The sequence below is a fragment of the Cyprinodon tularosa genome, unplaced genomic scaffold (genome assembly GCF_016077235.1).
Source record: "Cyprinodon tularosa strain WSP-4 unplaced genomic scaffold, ASM1607723v1 ctg159, whole genome shotgun sequence".
In the NCBI taxonomy this organism is placed as follows: Eukaryota; Metazoa; Chordata; class Actinopteri; order Cyprinodontiformes; family Cyprinodontidae; genus Cyprinodon; species Cyprinodon tularosa.
In genome coordinates this window covers 533,271-554,584 of record NW_024038427.1, presented here as the reverse complement: position 1 = coordinate 554,584, position 21,314 = coordinate 533,271, and the positions used below count along the sequence as shown (strand labels likewise).

Here is a 21,314-nt window from a genome sequence, read left to right as displayed (position 1 = left end):
AGAGCAAACATTTCATGTTGAAAGATAGTTAGTTAATATTGGCTCTACTGAATAGAAATGAACAACTAGATTATTATTGTCACGCCAAATGATTCAGAGCAGAAAATAAAATGCCTGGAAATGTAATGTAAATGTGCAAAACTTAAGGATTTTTACGTTTTCTTTCTCATCTCTATGCAACTTTGTCCTTGCAAACCCCTCCCAGTTAAGCGGTGCCTCTGTGTGGGATTCTCACGGTGAAATACTGTACATACTGTAATTCTGGTATCACAGTGACTCACTCCTTTCCCTACAGTGAGGTCACAAGCTTACTTGTAGAAATGTTGGTAAAAGTAACTTTTAAGGGGAGTATTGTGGACTAATCACCTTAAAGAATGGGTTTAGTAAAATATTCAGGTCTTACTCTGCTGATGACATCAGCAATTGCCTAACAACCATTGTGTACATGCTGCAAATCATAAAATTGTTCTTATGGCCATTTGCAAATGATTCAAAGCCTTTAACCTTCTCCAAATTTAGTCAAGCAGTCTCTTTAAAGAAATAAATGTTCTGTTAAGTGTAATTTTTTTTTTTGTTTGCCTGATTAAATAACGATTCAGTAAGATATGCATTCTCTCTTGAGTCGCTAAAGCTAATCTTTGGTTAAAATTATTACATTGAGGGAACGAAAAGGGGTAGCTATGACCTTTGAATGTCCCATTAAATATTTTGATAAATAATTTAATACCCCTGGAAAAAAGCAGCTGAAATGAGCGGCTGGGAGTCTCTGCTGAGTCTGCTGCTTTGACGGCCTGATCCCAGATAAGTGGAAGACGGGTGACCAGGCATTTTAAATTCGAATGCTATTTTCTAGAAATGTATTTATTTATCTAAAATGCATATAAGTAATTTACTCTGTGTATATTCTTTTGTTTCCTTGCTGCAGAGTCATGGTTGAATTGTTTAAACTGTCAACTAGACCCATCAAACTCTGTGATCGTGTCTGAAGGAGGAAGCTTGGTCTATGGGACTGATTGCAGATATTTTAGACCAAGATAGGGGCTTAGAGGCAGGAGTTTTTTTTTTTAGACTTTGGGGTAAATAAAGAAAACATGCAACAATTTTATTTGAGTTCCTGTTGCATTCACCAACATAGATATTGAGATATCTGTTAAGATTCTCAGTCATCCAGGTCATGATCCAGTTTGACAGTTTAGGCAACTTGACATGAAGTTTGCTAGAAAACAGATTTTTTAAAGATAGATATTGAGCTGCACAGATTTGCTTAGACATTTAAAAAATAATTTTTGTTCATGCATTTACTTATTTTATTTCCCAAATTGAATTTGTGTTTTTATTTGCTTTCTTTTCTACTTCAAACATAAAACATGTTTGGCCCCAAGGTTTGTTGTTTTCACAGAGTTGAAAGCTCTCTAAGGGCTGGGGTGAGAATCTTGGGGTTTCACACTTCGAAAAATGCAACATGACCAAAATTGAGTGCCTCTGCAATTTAAAAATTACATAAAAAAAAAAAAAAATGCAATTATGTTGGAAATGTAATTGTTTAGCTCTATCTAAGAATTATAGCAAGATTTTAAGAAGTTGTAATAATTTTTGTTGTAACTTCTCTGTATTTTGGAAAACAACCAATCAGACATCTGTATCTGTTTAGGAGTTGCCCTAGTCCTTTTAAGATATTTATTATTAGATGCCATTATTTAAGATGTATATCTAAAGTGACACTGCATAATTTTTGAACCCAGTTCTGGCTTAATTTAATATGTATTGAATGACTTTTTAGGCCATATACTACACTTGTTATAGATGCTCTGTGTGGGCTGCCCTCCTCTTACCTACAGTATTCTGAGCTTACCTTAAACATGAAGCTATATGTACAAAACGAATCGGACACCAACCTGATTAGATATATATTTTATTCTCTGTTGTGGGATTTAATCTAGAGGGGTGAGTAAGGCCTTGAATTTTCAATCTCCTGGTCCAAAGTGGTCTGCTTTTAAACACAGAACGAGACTGTTTGATTTTATGACTTTGCAATGTTGCTAAAAGTTACAGCATCTATTAAATCATCTGTTTTGGGTCACTAATTACCTAATTTTGCATTCTGTAATTGTATATTACATTTTTGTATGATATACCGGTATGAAAAAAAATAAATGGTGCATTTGATTACATCCCTGAAAATGTACTTTTAATCCATGATATATTTATATATTTTTTTAATTTTATTCTGTCTCTTTTTAACTTTTCTAAATGTGAGAAAGTGGAAGGCCTATAGATGCTTTTACAAATCCCTTTTCTTTTGTATCGATCTGAAGATTTAGCATAAATATGTTTACATTTATTTAGTTTTATCCTGATTTCAGAGATGCACAGTATAACCAATTGTAATTGTCATCTCATTATCGGTGTGCAGTATTGGAAAGAACTGGTTGGGCTTAATATTTGAGGTATGCAGTATCTCCAGTTCATGCATTTTTTTTTTTTCTGAATATCAAGTATTTTTCACCAGTTGGACGGACTCTAACTAATGGTTCTTTAAGTCAATGTTTATTTTTATTGGCTGAGTTGTCTTTGCTGGCCGGGACTGGTGCCGAGTAGAGGTTATGAAACAGAAGAGTCAGAAAGGTGCAAGTTAAGTGAAGTCAACACTGCAATTTTCAGCCATTTAATTACAACTGCTCTACTGAGCAACATTTGATGTACTTTCAGCAGCTCAGAGCGTTTTTGAACATCAGCACAAGAGTAAAGCTCAGACTGGCCTTTCTTACATTATCCAGATAACCTTTGTTGCTTCTGATGTTGCAAATGTTCCTGACAAAGACTTGCCAAAAGTGGTTAGGGTCTAAAGTATATTTTATGTTTAGTGTCTTTAAGACAAAAAAAAATCAAAGCTACTACATAAAAGATGACAAAGGCAGCCATAGATATTTATATCTATGTCAGTATCTCAGCACATTTAGGCTAATCTGCCATAGAGGCAGAATCACATTTATACTAAGAGGAGATACACTGGTTTAGATCCAGAGACGATGGTCTGTGTCAGCTTGATTTTTTTTTATATGTATTTATATATACGGTAGGTTTTGTTTTTGTTTTTTTTTGCGAAATGTGATAACATAGTTTTGCTATTGGCTTCCTGTCGGATACATTGTTTTGTAAAATCCTTTTAGCACAGCTGCGACAGTTTTTTCTTTTGCCTCCGTTGTTTGTTGCAGAAGGACTGGCAGATTGACCACTTAATCTGGGTCTTAACGGCAACATTTGTCCTTTTCTTTCCCTGCAGATTAAAAGTTTGGATCATTGAGATCTTCTCTTGGGTTCCTGAGAGTCCTTGCTATTTTTCTTTTTTTTTTTCACCTCTCAGATAGATTCCTGCATTCTCTTGGCTTCTAATGCAAATCTCAGTCTGTTCATCTAAACATGTCTTCAGTGACACCCACTAAGTAAATGCCTTTAATAGCGGTGGTGTGTGGGTGCTGTACAGAGTCAGCTCATCTGAACGGTGTATCATGTTTAAAGTCCATAAACTGTTTGTTTTGTTGGAACAACATGCCTCTTTTACTGTTCTGTACCAGCTGCTGCAACTGACACAGAGGTGGTCTGTCTGCAGGAGGCTGGGTTTGTTTCTAATCACTTTGGCTTTCTAAAGACAGCAAATATGGATGCTTTACTTTATGTTCTAATAAAGAGGAAGACCCTGGTGAAGTCGTTTTTAAAAAAATGTGCTGACTTATTCCCTGAAGCTCTAAATGCATTCCCAGCTGGCTGCCATGCCGTGCCATGGGCAGAAGGGGAAAAATGCCTGTGAATTGATGTTGATCCCAGTTAACAAGGTTTGCAGAGCATGGCAGTAAATTGTCGGCGCTGCCATTCAGTGGCCTTTTAAAAAAAGTTTCTTTTGACTTTATTAAGGGGGGTCCTCCCTTTTAGACGCCTCTTTGACTAAACAGTCTGGCTTGAGGGGAAAAAGCTGAACGTATTTTAAGAGAAATATGAGTTAATAAAGTTTATTGACTTTGTTGTGTCAGCTGGTAAACTCCAATTGTGTTTTTTCTTTTTTTCTCCTGTGTCTTCTTCCTCTCAGACTGTGGAGCATGGGTTCCCCCACCAGCCCAGTGCCCTGGCCTTTGACCCCAAGCTGCAGCTGATGGCCATCGGCACAAAGTCAGGAGCCATTAAAATGTATCCTTTATCACTGGTGAGCTTTTGGTTCCGAGTTTGCTTCTTTTGGTTGTCATCGCTCCTCAGATAAAAGCTGCCACGGCACAAAAGACTTCAGCCCACATTTTCTGAGAGAATGTCATGTGGCAAACCATCGTCATGTGGAGAATATTTGTGACATGAAAGGAAAGTGATATATCCATGCTAGTAATATTTTAATGAGTTTTATTTGCTACGTTTCTTCCAGTGATGCAAAAATCTAGACTAAAATGAGACTTATTCCTTTTTGCAAATTAACAAACTCTAAATTATCTAAGTCTTGTCAAAGATTTTTGATTGGATTGAGGTTTGAACTTTGGATCGCTATAACACAAAGTTCATCATGATCTACACCATCCTGCTGTTGTTTGGGACTGTTATCCTGCTGGAATGTGAATCTTAATCCCAGTCTGAAGTCTTTCAAAGCTACTTCTATCATCCCATTAGCTCCAATTAGCTTTCATCTCCTTCTCCTTTTTAGAAATGTGTTCCCACTGCATGATGAAACCACCACCATGTCTCACAATGGGATGGTGTCAGCAGGTTTACATGGTGTTTTTTTTTTTTTTTTATTCCTCCACATATGTGGTTTTCTAAAAAGTGAGTTTTTTAATGTTCTTTGTTCTGTATCCTTCACAAAACACCTATGCTAATACTGAACAATGTTTCTGCTTCAAGAGATTTTTGTTTATACTTGATCTTGTGTCAGGGTCTAACTGAATTTGAGGATTTTCAGATTTTTAAAAAATGCATACTTTATGTCCTCATTGGAGTTATGGTCTATCCCATAAAATGCATGAAGGGTTTTGGTAATAATTGGACCCAAATGGTAGAGGACAAGCTTTGACGATATGCAAGTAAATATTAGAAAGTCTAACCTTCCACTTGGTAATCTATAAAATGCTAGAATCATCTGTAAGTCTGTAAGTGTTATTCAGAATATGAGAAGCAATCAGAGAAATAAGTAAGCCTCTCAGGCCGAAAGCCATAAACAAAACCCAAGAATACGGAAACTGATTTCCTTCCTTTGCTGTCAGTTTGAATCTCTCTTATCTCTACATCAGCTCTGCAATTCAGTTTCAAACCTTCTGCTCCACATAGAGATGCTCTGCTTCTTTTGACTTCCTGCTGTCAAGTGCAAGGTCTAATGATAACCTATTGGGCCATAAGTGTTTTCTTTATGTAGCAAATATTGCTGAGACATTGCTGCTCTAGGCTGCTTTATTGTTGCTGTTTTTTAAACGGAGGAAATGCTGATCAGTTGTGATTGTAGAAGAGCTGTTTATATAACACTGGTCTGCTGAGCGGTGTGTGATCGCTGTGGGAACAAAGGCGGGGAGCAGAGGACTCATCAGTCGCTCTTTACCAGACATTTCTTCGTTAATAATGTATTATTCAGCTCTAGGGACATGCATGTAGAGTTTTTTTTTTTTTTTACTTAAATTCATCCGAGTCAACAGGCACAGACTCCTTTCTTCTTATTTGTGAAAGTATTGGGCTCTATAAACATAGTTGCTTCTTACTGTGAATCAATGCGTTTTGGAAAAAAAATAAGAAATATAGAGTCTTCTTTTAACCTTTTCTCTTTTTTTTTTTCAGCCCTCCATGCATTCATAGTGACCTCTTCTATTTTTAAACTGAAAAACTAGCTATTGAGAAAGGAAATGGTATTGTTATGATTATTTCTCCAAAAGGCAGTTCCTTGATGTGCTTACATCAGGAGTATCCTTCCTCCTTTTCTGGCCCAGGGCACCACCAGGTTCTGATCACACAGGGTAATTGGGAACACTGAGTGAAGCTGCACTCGGAAAATCATCAGTTTGGCTTGTTGAAAGCCTTGCAGCAAAACTATAATTTGGCCTAGGGTTTCAGTTATGTCAGAAATGCTAACAACTCGGCGGCTCATGCACTGTGTGCACATGGTGATATTTTCTTACTTGTTATTCCTGCCACAGGCAACGCCGTCAGGACTTCAGTGACATTTCCAATGCAAGTTCTGATTTTCTGCTGTGGTTTTATGAAAGATGTGTTATTGAGCTCAAACAGGCCATTTTCTGGTTACATGACAATCCTACCAACTAAAAACCCACAAATGTTTTGACCTTGATGTTTAATGTTGTTTGGCATGAGCTATATTAGCATTAGTTTTCTCTTTAGATTTAGTGTGGAGCAGAGGAGATCTAAATTGGTTGTAACAAACATGCAGGTATTTTGATCACCATTTGCATTCAGGGAGCTAAATTCAGTCTGTTAAGATGTATTCATGTATGAAAGGAGGGTGAAGCCTGCAGATGCATTAGAGTGGAGAATTGGCTCTTTGAGGCGCAGCTCTGAGAGGGGAGAGACAGCGAGACTGGTGGTACCAGGCACTTGCACCCCAGAGACGGATGGAGATAAACAGAGGAAGCAAAGATGGAGGGAGAAGGAAAATTAAATGTAAAAATAATATCATAAAATACTATTCTGACTTCTCACCATGTCTTTAATGAAGTTTCAGCTTGTTTAGTATTGTTAAGACTAACAACCCAAATATATATTTTGAAGTCAATGTATAATAATAAGAATACTTTACACAGTACATATTCTATACATATACTTTGTGTAAACCTTTATAAAACCTGGATATAATGCGTGTTAAGATTTATCAAGAAATGAAAATGATGAACTGCCAGGTTTGGAAATATTCAGGCCAAATGTCAGTAGTTGTAGCAAATATTAATTTGTGGTGATGTAAAAACAAAAACTGGAAATGCATAAATTAGTATTTATATAAATGTTTGAATTTTTTTTTTTTTTACTAAATCTATTCGTGTTGATGATTATTTTTCTTTTTTATACCTTTACTGTCATTAAATTGTATCTGTCTAGTCTTATCATGAAGTGAAGGCGGGACTAAAGGTTGATTTTTATGCTTGATATGTCTGCGATGACAAATTTTTAGCTTCCGTGTGTCTCCATGCAGCTTTCGTGCATTATGAATTTCCGCACAGCACAACATTTTTAACTATAGCTTTGCGTGGAAAAACGTGATGCTCAAGCAACAACCTGTAATATAATATAATGCACATGTATATACTTCTAGAGACGTCTTATGATTCTATCTTAAATATCATTAAAAACTAAAAATTGCTGTCACTTTTGCAAGACATGCGGTGCCGTTGAAAAACTTGAAAATGGTCCTATGTATCGTGTTGCTGTATACGCCGCACAGTATAAAAGCTTCAAACTGTGTCTCATTGTCGGCGCAAACATACCTGTGTCAGGCATAAATTAAGTTTAAACACTGAATCCACAGCAAAAAACTCAAATTGTTAAAATAAACGTGTAAACTCAAATCCACCTCGGTCCTGTGCAAATACGCTTACCACTGCCGTGCAGATCAATGAAGTTCCGCATGAATGAAGCCTGGCCGGACGCCGCAGCGGTCTCTGAATCAACAGCTCCAGAATTTCCCGCGTCAAACAGGAAAATTTGAGCGCCAGACAGAAAAAAATCTCACTGAATTTAAGAGTAAAATCAACCCACCAAGCTACGCTTTCTTGAATAGCGAAACCAAACAGGAAAATCAGGAACAGAGGCGCTATAGGACAGCCTGGTGTAAGGGAATTTATGAAGCCCGCTAACGTATTGGCAAGCTGTTGTTTAAATTTCTCTTAGATATTGTCATTTTGAAATCTCTATCAGGAAAAGTGTGATTACAAGGGAATGGCAACTAAAAAATAAAATAAAATGTCCAACTTAGCTCAATGATGAGTTATGTTTATTTCAGTAGACCATGAGGGGCCCCCCACGTGGTCCTTGAGGGCCCATCATTGGTGACCGTTGCTGTAAAGTGTAAAACTGTTTGCCAAGATATTTGATATTTTTCTTTGATCCACCACAGATGATCCAGACAGAAAACACTTGAAGCAAACCATGGCTCTACTTTTTGGGCTTTCGTTTCTCTTTTCATGGATGAAGAAATATTCTTCACTTGCTTGGTAGATAAGCAAGAAGTGAAGAGTCAGATGGTTCCAACTACTAGTTGTTACCATACCCATGCCTGCTGAAGCTTTAAGTAGCCTGTTGTCTCTCTGTAATTAACCCCATGGAGCTATTGTTTGGGAGGTTGATGTCTGGTTGCATAACATGTTGTTGTGGTGAAAGCTGTAATTTCCAGAGATTCTGCAGGTAAAGATAGATTCAGGGTTCCTGCACTGTCTCTGGAAGTTAGGAGGGTAATATGTCCATGGTTTAGGTATGTGTTAAAAATAAAAATAAATAAATTAACTGTGTTTAAAATAATTGTTAATATTCCAGACTAAAGCTTCATAAATGTGCTGCTTATTTGTGGTATAGTTAAATGAGTATTTTCACTGTAAGATATTAGGGGTTTAACTCCAGTACAGTAAACTGATCAGGTCCATTGTAACAGTCACACTGCAGCTGCAGCAGCAAATACAGTCTCTGAATCTGAATTTTGGCATAATTCAGATTTGTTTGATTTATAAAACAATCTGAAAGACTGGCAATTGTTGTAATGTTGAGCAGCCTGTAGACATAAGGACAGGCATTCATGAAAATTTGGCCATATTGGCCTGTTAGTTCCCCACCTGAGAGAATCGCACAGAAAAGAGTGACAGCCATCTGGAGCTTTGCCTGGAATCATTCATTCCACACTTATGGTTGTAATTCACTGACACAGGTGTTCATCCCACCTTTCCAGCATTTATTTCCATTAATGTGGTGAAACTCCCCTGCTGTTCTGCAGAACCAAAATGTTATGTGACCCAGCTCTATTGTTCGAGTAAAAGATATTTAGTTTTAGTGTTAGTCATAGGGAAGTCGTATTTAAATTTCAAATCATTTTGGTTTAAACATGTATATAAATATACATGTATTATTTATCAGACGATATTGTCCCAAAAGTTAAAAAAATTCTATTTAAAAAAAAAAATCCTGTCTTGAAATCTGTGGGGTTTTTTTTTGTTATCTTATGCAGGCCAGTTAGTTATACGATGGCTTGTACACCTAAATTCGGCCAATCATATATCAACGGTCATCTCTCAATCAAATTTTTTCGTTCACAGCATCTTGATTCATATGTCGCTGCTAATATACGCAACGATGCAATTAGAAATAAGAATAATTTACTTTAATATTGAGTTCCGTCCCAGTATTCACAGGGATGGACGTCTGTGCTTCTGCAGGCGTAGAGCTAACAGAACTGGCAGCGGTGCGAGGGAAGGGCTCAAACATGTACGGCTGTAAGCCTTCTACACCAAACCAAGCTTCTGCCGACCTGGCGTCCTTTTCCACAACAACTTCGTCCCCACTTTCCTCCTCTAAATAAAAAATGTATGATGGAGGAGACTCATCCATGACCTTTGACACCAAACTCTCCTCCTCTTGCATGTTTCCGCTGTCCATAGCGTTCCTTGATAGTGTCGTTGCTATGTGCTACTTGGTCCCAATGTAATTTCCCATTGAAAACCTATTAGGACAAAGTTGCTAACTGGTTAGCAAGATGCTTCCGACAAACCGGCCACAACCTAATTTGCTTGCAAACCTTCCGCCACCTCAACCCCGCCCCCTTGATAAACGACCAATCACATTCACCTTATTCGCTCGTGTAAAGTCAGGCACCACTCAGGAGAATTCGGAAATGCAACAGTTGGAACAGAAGTTTCCCTAAGACTTTAACCTCTGCTGTTTTCCCACCTTATATTTTTTTGTTAACTTTCATAAGTGTAATTGTTTCTAGTCTTACTTCTTCCTATTTGAGTTGTCATGTGTCAGTAGTCATGTCATGCTCTGATGTGTACTGCTGAAACCACATATTGGGGCTCAATAGAGGGAAAGGGTCGACATGTTTTTCTTTTTTTTTTCTTTATCCCCCCCCCCCCTCCTCCCACAGTGTGTCTGTTGAATGAGATCGTGTGCGGGGGTGGATGGGCGATCTTAAGCAGTCTGTCTCCTGTCCTGGAATGCATTTTGCACTGCCCTGGGTTAACCCCCCCACCCCACTTTGTGTGTCTGTATGCTGCATGCTTGCGTGGATTGGCAAAGTAAGAGCTTTGTTGCTGAGTCTAGTCTTAGTAAAGGGGAGCATTTAAAATGGTTTCCTAGACGACCGAGGCAGTTGCCTGGGATGAGGAGTGCTTGCAGCGGAGAGGATTTCCAAACTCTGCACCTCGACACATCAGATACCAGAGGGTTTAACTTGATCAATCGGTTTTTTCATTTCTTTTTTAAATTTGTTTTTAAGTTGAAAACAATTGCTTGATAGTCGGCTCTTGCTGAGTCACTTTGAAACTGTGACCATAAAGCTTTAGTATCAGCTAGCAGAGCGTGAGCTGATACTCGCAGAAGAGCTTTGATGCATGTTGATTAAAGATTGCTCATGTATTTATCTTTCTGCTGTGGTCCCATCTGTTGAATCTTAATTTAAATCCCCCAACTTGATTATGCATTGGGTCCATGTTTTTACCTCGCTGCTTTTCTGCTGAAGCTTATGTCCTGTTCCCAGTTTGACTGTAGCTGTGGTCACCACTGTTTGGTGATGTGAAACGGCTTTTGTTTTAAATGCAGAACATTCCAGGGAAATGAGTGCTTTCAGACTGTGATTCATGCACTTTTTGCGACATCAGGGAGACGACTAATGTTCACTGGAAAAAAGTACATTTTCCTATACAATTGTTGAGTTTCATTACACGTTAACCCATGTTCAGCTGTTTCAGCTTTGCAGCTTGATCATCCCAAATGTTTGTTTATCTCTTTAAAGTAAACATAATGTTTATTGTGGCAAGAAAAGTTAGTCTGTTGAAAGGGACGTATCATAAGTTCTTCCTTTTCCAATTCAATCATCAATCATAGATCTTGTGGTCTATAAACAGTGGAACTGCCATGCTTTGGTCTGAATTCCATGTTTATTGTTACTCAAATAAAATTAACTTTCACGAGGGAGTAAATGTTAAAAAGAAAAGCCTTTTTTCTTGATACAAACATGGTAATATGTAGGAAAAAATGTTTCATTAACCTAATTTGTTGAACTAATAAGATGCATCAACTGCAATTCATGAAACTGCTTATCAATCGGGTTAAGGTCCGGACATTCATTAGGCCACTCCAAATACCTCCCTCTTATTTTGTGAGTCAGTCAGAGGCACACATATTGTTGTGCTTTGAATCATTGACCTGCTGCATAAACCAAGTGTGCTTGAACGTCAGATCAGAAACTAATGGCCAGACATTCTGCTGAAAGATTTCCTGGTGGGCCTCATGGGGTCGTTAATAAGGTGGAAGTTAGGCAGTTCTAGACCTTCACATTTGCATATGTTCTCTTTGTGAGATACTGTGTTGGTTTTATGTACCATGTAACTAGATACAAACCATCCAAAAAGTTCCACTTTTGTCTCACCACTTTACCAAATGTCGCCCTAAAAGAAAAAGTAGAAAATGCTTCATTTTAAAGAGGCATTATGGAATTTTCTAAAGATGCTGCCACCTGTAGCAAAAGCACAGAACTGCGGCACTGTGCTGCTCGTTCTGGTACTCATACTTAAAAAGGTTATTTTTTTCACCTTACATGGAGTTACCATTCATGTCTAAGTTAAGCTGGATACTGGTTATTTCTGAATATCCATAAATCAATTATGAATTTAACACTTCGATTGTTTGGGAAGTTGGACCCATTTATCATACGCGCTTGACGTCACAACCACTGAACAGTGCGGGAACTTCGGACCCAAAGTAAATTCAGGAAAATAGTCCACAGGTTTATAGATGCATCGACACTGAACTACCGAGATGTCATTCTGCTCATCATGCCCAAAGTTGGTCCTTGGTGGACGCTATCCTGCAGGTTTTAGAGTTTTGCCTATCTCAGCACAGGTGAATTCCATTAATAGCTGATTAACAGACTGTTGCTGAATTGTAAACATCATAATAAGCTGTGTTAAAGCAGGAAAATCTCTAAAAGTTGCAGGAAAGTGGCCCTTTGGGCATGCCTGCTTTAGATGGTGTTCTTGGTTTGTGGAGACTAATTGCCAGAGTAATTTTGATCAGCCAGTAACTCCTGGGAGGGATAATTGGCTCAATTTAAAGATATATATATTTTTTGATTCCATTCATTCATCCATGTGTCCATTTTCCATCACACTTCTTTGCTGGGGTCGCAATGAGTAATGGTGCCTATCTTCAGCTGTCTACGGGTGAGAGGCGGGTAAAATCTGGGCAAAAGCCTTTAAGGCAAAAGCCTTGAAAATAGTTTGGACCCCTTTCCGGAGATGTCAGTTATTAAATGTCATCAAGCAAGTCACGGCTTAATCTGTAATATGGAAAGCCGAACAAGGCTTCAGTAATCCTGAGGCCCACCGCATCCTCTCATTTGCTCAGTACCACCACCCGCTCAAAGGAGCTGTGACTGGACATCTGCTTCCTGCGAGACTTCTGTCTGTCCAGGATCCCGTAGCAGGTGGACTTATTAACCTTTAGTGAGATTTTAATAAAAAAAAATAAAAAAATTGTCTCCTCTCCCTATGTCACAACCATACCCAGTCCCTGATTGGTTAAGGGAAAGTTAGCTGACAGGACATTTCAACTACTGCCAAGTTTGGCTGTGCCCTATCCATGTGTCAACTAAGCCCACTCACAGTGTTTCTTCGTTCTATCCGCATGCATGTATTCTCAAAATTCGACTTTCACTTCACTGACCGTTTAATCATCTGTGAATGAGCCTTTTCATAGAGATAACAGAAAACGCTGTAGGTACCTTTAAACCTACTTTTTGTAACTCTTGATGTTCCTACTGCCTAATCTTTTTAAATATATATATATATTTTTACTCTCCCTTATTTCCTTGTCTTAAACACATCCATGATGTATACCTTTTATATAAAAAGAGTCTTGAACTAATGATTTCCTTGCGTTTTGTGGCTCTACCTTTTCTTATTCTCTTTTGCTCCAAATATTTCTGTTGAACTCCTAACCCACACATCCTCATAATCAAATAGCTGCACGTGTGCAAACTCTTGGCAGCAGGTTGGACAGGCCTGTTTTTTACAGAACAAAGCATCTCCCCTGTTTGAAGCTAGTTGACGGGCCGTTGAATGAGGGAGTTGTTGTGCAAAAAAGCAAACATTTATGTGTTCTTACAAATCAATGTAGCTGCATCACTCGAAAGGAAAAAGTAGAAGAGAAATGTTAGCTTTCTGCTAACAAGGTTTCTTTCCTCTCTGGATTAGAACTATAAAGAGTGATTTCAGCCTGCATAGGCTGTTTCTTAATCTTTAATTTGCAGAAATATTTGTGTCTTTTTTTGGATTTTTAATGAGGGCATAAGCTCATGTTATGGATTTTGTTTGAAACTAACATTTTACTAAAGGTTCTCAACCCGTAGACCACCTGTCTCTAGAGTAGTGCCTCTTTCAGGGTATGTGGTTACGTCAGAGTTGCTACAGCAGTAAAAATTTGCGCTCGGTTGACTTTTATGCATCAAATGTTTTCAAAGGAATCTTTCTTATTGGGAATCTATATTAAAATGCCTTTCCTTTTTAAAGGGTTTCCCTAAATCTATTTGTTTACGGTCTATGGTGAAGTGCATCTTTTTTAAATGCTTGATGTTGATGTTAACAGAGGAGTCAAAGCAGGAGTGGCAATCTGCAAATGATGTACGTTTGTTTCTTTAGTTGGTGGGTGTAGTTACTTGGCTTGTCTCTTTCTTTGTCTTTTAACGGACATTTATCGTTGTTTTTCCAAGGAATGAACCAAGTGGATATGAGGGGTGGGCGTGAGGAGTTTTAGAACAAACCAGTCAAACATTTCTTATGCTTTTGAGACTCAATTGTCTTTGTGCGTGTGGTCAACTTTTGCACCTTTTCTTAAATCCAGGGGGCTTTGTCCTCTCTTCCTGTTCATTTCTGTTTTCTGCCACAGTTTTCTGTGTTATAGGGTGTTGGCTGAGTGTCCATAAGGGGGACAATGCCTTCTGTTTGTGTGTATTCAGACCGTGAAATCGTTTTATCCCCACTAACACTGCGTCTCCCTCACTCTCTATCTGCATCAACGGGCAGTTGCACTTGTATTGAGTTGTTGTTTTTTTTCAATCGAGACAACTTAGGGGTCTGAAATTATGCTCCTCAACAGTACAAAGTGATGCCTTTATTTGGAGTTTAAAACTTAGTGTTGATAATAGTTTCTGGATAAGTTGAGAGCAAGAAGGAAGGATTAGGACTGGAGTTGTGATGAGTAAGGTCTGGGGAACGGATTAGGATTTACAGAGTGTCTTGCATGGAGACCAAGTTATGAATCTGTGTGGTAGAGACTGTTTGGTCGGCTCATATTGGCATAGTGCGGTGTGGCTCTTTGTTGTTTTTTGCTGTTGGCAAATCTTGCAACTAGTAGACTGTTAGGCTGGTCTTCTTTTTTCTTTCATTCAAATCTTTATTTTTTTTTTCGTGGTGTTCTTTCTTTGGATTTCTACAAAATGTCTCAACTTGTGTGTTTTAAAGCTAAGTGCTTAAACTAAATGAGTAAACTTATGGCCTATGACGTGAGCTATGTTTTTTTATTACCAGATTATTTATGATTACCAGTTTAACATGAGAATTCTTGTATATTGTTTAAGTTTTCTTTAAAAGATTTCAGAGGCGAGATTTGATTTTGAAATAAGGGAGACTAGATGGAGTTAAATTTGTAAATATAGATTGCATCAAGATAACAAAAGGTGGGAGAAATGATTAGTCAACTCCAAGTACTCGTAATGCTGACCGATATTTAGACCCCATTGAGGGTGAAAGAGCTTTAATTAGACAAACTGACACAATTATTGAGGCAGTTGAGCTGCAGAGGCCTAAGCTTTGTGAGGAAGTGTTGACATCATAGCTGGGGATCCCTCCGCCAGCTGTTCACTGACACAATGCAACCAGGAAGCTGTCGAGGTCTCTGTGTGTCTCAGAGTTGTGAATCATGTGTCACACTTCAGCTTTAAGGTTTTACTGACTGACAATAAAAATATCTCATTATCTTCACTGTCTTCCTGCTCCATGGATATTCTTGTGTGGTACGAAAATGAGTTGCTTTTAGTCTCGGTCCTGTTAAGGGTGCAGCTGGGGGGTTAAAAGGCAAGGCTGTGACATACTCCCAAATAGCCATTAGTGGTCCCCCCTCCCCCACCTTATTCCACCCTAACATGTGCAGGAAGCCATATAAGTTTGTGATGACTGAGTTGGGAACAACATAAAATTACTGCAACAAAAATCCAACCACTTAGGATCACCTGGTTTCAGTCCAGCTATCTAATGAATTAAAAAAGGCGAAACATTTTTCTGGCTTGTTTGTTCTTATTGGCAGATTGTAGTTCCTCATTTATGGCTTTAAGCAGATATAAAGGAGCTTGACTAATATAAGCGAATAAAGTAAAGGAGTTTTAAAAATATATTTTTTTCCTCTGGACAAACTTTTCTATGCCGTTTCTGAGGTTTTTGGGCTATTTTAGAATGTTAGGTGTCACATTTTCAGCAACAAGTACCTTATAAAATCATTAAAAAACTTTGACCTTTTTTAAACATGTTTATTTCCTTTTAACAAACAAACTAAATTTAGCAGCATCCAGCAGCTCTGGGTGTTTAGTGGAATTTTCTCTATAATGTTTACACACTTAAATCTTTAAACATAGTATTTTTTTTACTATTTATTTAGTTAATTATCTGAAGCTCAGTTATTTAGAGGGTGCTTGTAATATTTAGGTTTAAGTTTTGTCATAAATTCTCACATGAACTCATGTCTAGACTTTACTGAACCATTATGCCACAGTATACTGGACCTGTCTGAAAATAATCCTCCACCTCACTCAAGTTTTTTTTTCTGCCTCTGACAACTTGTCACAAACAACTAAAATCTGACAAAAGTAATAGTAAATAAATAATCAACTTTCAAAATCGTTCAGTTTCCTTTTGGAGTGATGTGATTTCTAAATATTTAGTGTGATCTTGCTACTGCCCCTTCAAGAAACTTCATAATGCTACCCAGCAACACTGTCTGCTTTTATTGATAAACTGTATTTTCTGTTAAAGGTGTAGTAGGAGATCTTTTCTGACGCATCTTTTCTGAGATCTTTTCTGCCCACAGCCACTTAGCAAGTAGTCAAATAGAAGGTCTGGAAGTGAAACTAAAATAAATGGTCCCCACTACAGTGAGAAATCAATCAATAACCCCAACCAGTCACAAAAGAGGTCCGTTGTATACGATTGGTTCCATGACATGTCAATCATGGCCGTCTGCTTGTCCCTCTCCCTTGTGCGCGTACCCTGAACGAATTGACCCCCCCAATGCTCGTGCAGGACGCCATGGCTAGAAGCTAGCCACTGTCATGCTACGTTCACACCTAAAGCAACAAGAGCAGCAAAAACGCACGCGTTGCTTCATTTTTGATGCTTGTACAAGTTTAGTTCTGACGCGTGGCTGAAGCATCTTTGCTAGGGTGCCCACATTAGGTAAGGCAGGCGGAGGAAGCACAAGGACTCAGGTATCCAGATTACCGTCACCAGGTCAGGTTTGGTCGTTTCGTCCCCCCGCTGGCTCCCTGTTTCGACTATGTGCTGCACTGTAGTTGACCAAAATCCCGGTTGCTGCTCTGGCTGCGTGGTGGAAAAAGTGGGTCTGATGCACGTTGGGTGCAGCTACCCTATCCTTTCTTTGCCTGTAACAATGGCAGGTATATTTGCTGTGAAGAGTGGGTAAAAAGTTGTTTGAATCTATTTTTAAGTCTGAAAGTCCACCTGAAAAACATTGTCAGTTTATCCGTATTACCATCCTGCCTTCAGATATTATTTCTGTCGGAGCCGCTCAGATCCCCGTACACCAGCGGTGCGCTGTCACTAGGAATCCCATTCAACAGCAGACTCTGGCCCGGTCGCCTCTGCCGCGGAAAACCGCTGGAAGGCGTTTTTCATGTACGTAATCCAAATTGCAGGCACCAGGATAATAAAAGCAAACATGTTTTGCCGGCAGATTTCGGGATTTTAAGTTAATTTAGCCGTTAATAAAACTGTTTCAGTGTAGTGATCATAGCGCTTTGCATCATCAGCGCTGCTCCTGCTGCTCTAGACACGCTGCAGACAACATGCGCGTTCATGTGTTTTAAAGGCGTGGTGTCGAGGGGTCTAAAGGGAGAGGCATGGTTGTGTATGTTCAAAAATATAGCTTGCTGGAACCGTTTTTACAAGATCTCCTACAGTGCCTGCCTTTAAGTTCGCATCTGCCTGGAGCGGATGTAGACTACGTCTCCTTCTAAAAAAGAAAAGTACCCCTAAAGCATGATGGTGCCACTACCATGTGAGCCACTATGTGGGGATTCTGTTTTTTTTTTTTTTTGTGTGGCCTATCTATGGCACTCTTTAATTTTGTTTTACCTCTTTGCTTCTTTCTTGAGTACTCCCTCCCTCTCTACAGTCATTCAGTTAGGTGGACGGCCATGTCTTTGTAGGTTAGCAGTGTTACCAAACTCCTAAGATTTTCAAGTGATGAATTGAAGAGAATTCTGTGTTCAATTCTGTGTTGCTGTGTTTTATAACTTAATCTAACTCGTCGTCTTTGATCTTTGGTCTCTATAATGTTTTTTCTGTTCACTAACGTTTTAGTAAACCCCTTGGGTTTTTACAGAACTTCTAGATTCATAACAAATTATTAAATTATGCACTAGATTTTATTTGAGGGCTGAATGAATGCATACCAAACTTTTTATATTTAAACTAGTTAAATGTTGAAACCATTCCTCTTTTATTTTTTCCCCAATTATGCTCTACTTGGTAATAAATCCGTTGTTTTAATGTAAGTTTAAAAGTAACAAAGGGAATACATATCTTATAAACTTTGTAAACAAATGAACTTACTTGGAAAATAGACGTATTATTTATATTTTTAACATTTTGCATGCCTGTCATTGGTCACCTTTTTTGGTGTCAGTTTCTTTTTTTCTTTAGGCTTGCAGTTCTTGACCTGTGAATGATTGTTCCTCCGACACCTCGGCCTCCAGCTGTTTGAGGCATGTGTTATTGTAGTGAATAAAACACAGAGCCAGGCAGTGACAACACTCTGGAATGCCAGTGTAACACTCTGCTCGGCCTCCAGGGGATCAGCAGTGGGCCGCAGCACATATGGTGGGGATTTAATTGAAAAGAAAAAGACAAGCGAACTGGTAGAGATGAGGTGGAAATGGAGAGGGCTTACTACGAATGAGAATAGGAGCTGAGAAATGTTTCTCAACAAAACCCCAGTGGGCCCCTGCTTTCTTTGAGTGGAAAGCGGTGTAAGGTAAGGGTTAAAACACTGGGGAAAGGCAATAAAGGCTGAGTTTATGGGTATCACACAATGGAAGAAAAGAAGTGGAAATAATGAGAAAAAAATAGAGGAAGATCTGTGTCAGAAAGGACAGAATAAGAGCACATAAGTCTGAAAATGAAGCCTGTAATGTTTACATTTTGTTGACAATCCAGAAAGGATCATAAAGAGTAATAGGATTGTGTGCAACGAAAAAACCAGTAACTCAGATCTAGATTCCCACAGCCTTATGTAAGCACTGGGTTCAACAGGGAGTAAGTACTTTACACACACACATTTATTAAAGTGTGTAGCTTTTAATGAGCTCAGTTTTGCTTACAGTGCCACAGTTTTTGATTTTAGTCCCCAGTTTATCAGCTTTACTTCATTTAGTATCCTAAGAAGAAGAGGCGTGGTAATTACACACACAAATGAGTGGTTTTAAGCCTGTGCGTCATCTAGCATTGATAATTGCTATGATCTTTGTTTATAGTTCTCTACTTTCTCTATTATTGCACCAAAATACTTTTCTGCCCTCTAGTTTACAGGGTTAGGATTAGTATGAGGAGTTTTAACAAGTCTTGTTTCTATTTTTACCTGGGTGGGTATGTAAGAAATGTTCCAGATATTTTCTACATTTAGTTTGCATATACAGTATGTATAAAATCTCATTTCTTTAATGACATGCATATCAGCGTATATCTGCATTTGTTTGTAAGCAAGAAGGAGAAGAAAATGTAGATTACAGGAGAAATCGAGCTTGTGAAAAATGAAACTACAGATTTAGGAAAACGTTTTAAACTTTTAAAGTCTTTTTTTTTTTGCTTTTAAAAGTGAAACCTTCCAGAAATTGTTTCTTTTAAGAGCAATAATATGTTTAGATCTTAGATGTTTATGTCTTTTATTCATCCTGTTGAAAGACATGTTTTAAAACAGGATGTTACCAACATTTTAAAGACCAGCATCTTTACAAGCTTTTAAACTCCTAACATATTTGCTGGCATGGTTAGTAATAGTAAAAACCTCAGTCCTTGTTTTCTCTGGAATGTACATCCTAACTCTGAGCCTTCCTAAAGTCGGCTAACATCCCAGATCCCAATGTGTTTCATAGTGGACTAAAGCTTAAACGGACAAAACACAGAGCCTTCTGTTAGTGGTTACATCTCGCTCTCTCTGCCTGAATAAATACGTTGATGAATGAAATAAATAAGCTTTTCTGTGGCTGGGTAAAAGAACCTTGGATTGTAACTGTGAATTAAATTAAACACCCTCACTTCAAGCTTTTTGCAAAGTTGGAAACCATTTTAAACAGCTGATTTTGATTTATTTTTTATTTTTTTTCTGTAGCAGCCTCTTTTCAGCCATCTGACTTGCAGTGGAAAGCAGCTGAAAGTGACCTCCGCAGCATAACTGTTATGCTTTAATGTAGGCAATATTAAATAATAGCAGGGTTCTTATTGTCTTTTCATCTCAGATTCATCAGGTCACTATGAAGCTTTTTAATTTTTGGCGGTGTCCTTCCTGAAATCTTAAACTCCTTATGGTTTCCTCAGAAGCTCATGGCAGCGTAGAAGAGCAGATTTAGTTCATTTTTGTGCAGATAAGTTTCCCGAGTTGTGGGTTTCCTTGACCAGATCTTCTCAGCTACGGGGCTCCAGGTGTGGAGTTCACAGGACTACATAAAGACACCACTGCTGTGACACAGATCCACTTCCTACCTGGTCAGGTGAGGTTAATAAAAACTCCTCTTGCCTTCTATAAGTAGATAATTTTTTTTCTTTAATGTTACCTTAATGCTGTGTGAAACCTGACTCTTAGGGCCGTCTCCTGTCACTGCTGGATGACAACACGATTCATCTGTGGGAGCTGGTAGTCGGGCTTCACAGAGAAGTAGGCGGGACAAAGAAAGAGGGCGGAGTTTGTCTTAAACAAGTGGATAGCTACACCCTGCCTGGAAGGCCTGGGATCGAGAGCTGCAGGTAGGATGGAGACATCCTGGAATGCTGCAAGCGTCAAATCTGTATCTTCACCCATTTCTCTCTGCTTACTCGGTCAGTGCTACGCGGATGACTGTCCTCCTCTTACTAAAGTCTTGCGACCTGCTTTGCATCGGAACAGAAGGAGGAGGTGTCTATTTTCTGGAGTTGCCCCGGCTCGTGTTAAAGGAGAACCAGACGCTGCTTCAGGACCAGGTCACGCAGAGGTGAGACGGACTGAGGAATGAACAGGAAGTCGTCTTTATGAAAAAAGGGAAAAACAAAGCTTGAGCATTATTTTCAATATTTGGGTCCTACTATTTATTGGCAATAATATTGGATGACTGTCAGCTGGAGAACTGTCAAGTCAGCAGCCTTTTTCCATAACCTATGTCAACATAATAAACCCTGAACATTCCTGGCATTTAGGTGGATATTTTATTTTTTTTGTTGGTTTTCTGTAATGTCAATGTACATGGAGGACTGATGTGTTTACGTAAAGCCGTCCTACGTGCTCGTCCTCAGTTAGCCAACTTTGTCTGCGCATGCACACTTTTATGTGGTGAGCTACGGTTTCAGCCAGTCATTGACGGGGTTCTTTGAAAATGACAAAGGGTTGAAGAGAAAAAAAGTGTTTATAAAGTGTCTGCGAAGGGGAGAAGCTCTTAGAAGAGAGAAACATGACCAGAGTGTTTTATCTACGTTAACTACCTCTATATTGTTACTTTCCAGCGAAGATAAGTTTATTTATTTTGTAAATTGCATCGTTAGTAGTTGTACGCTGGCCACAGATCCTGATTTACCCCGCAAACATGTCCAAATTTCCACTGCAGCACACAC

At 38.6% G+C, this 21,314-nt stretch overlaps 1 protein-coding gene across 1 annotated transcript in view; it reads left to right on the top strand.

Moving 5' to 3' along the window:
- The window catches only part of llgl1 (LLGL scribble cell polarity complex component 1), a 42,239-nt gene that overhangs the window by 2,362 nt on the left and 18,563 nt on the right, over positions 1–21,314 (top strand). Inside the window, exons 2-5 of the mRNA XM_038280319.1 lie at positions 4,085–4,182; positions 20,143–20,224; positions 20,317–20,477; positions 20,555–20,701. Of these exons, the coding sequence (XP_038136247.1) occupies positions 4,085–4,182; positions 20,143–20,224; positions 20,317–20,477; positions 20,555–20,701 (488 nt within the window). The remainder of the gene's footprint in view (positions 1–4,084; positions 4,183–20,142; positions 20,225–20,316; positions 20,478–20,554; positions 20,702–21,314) is intronic.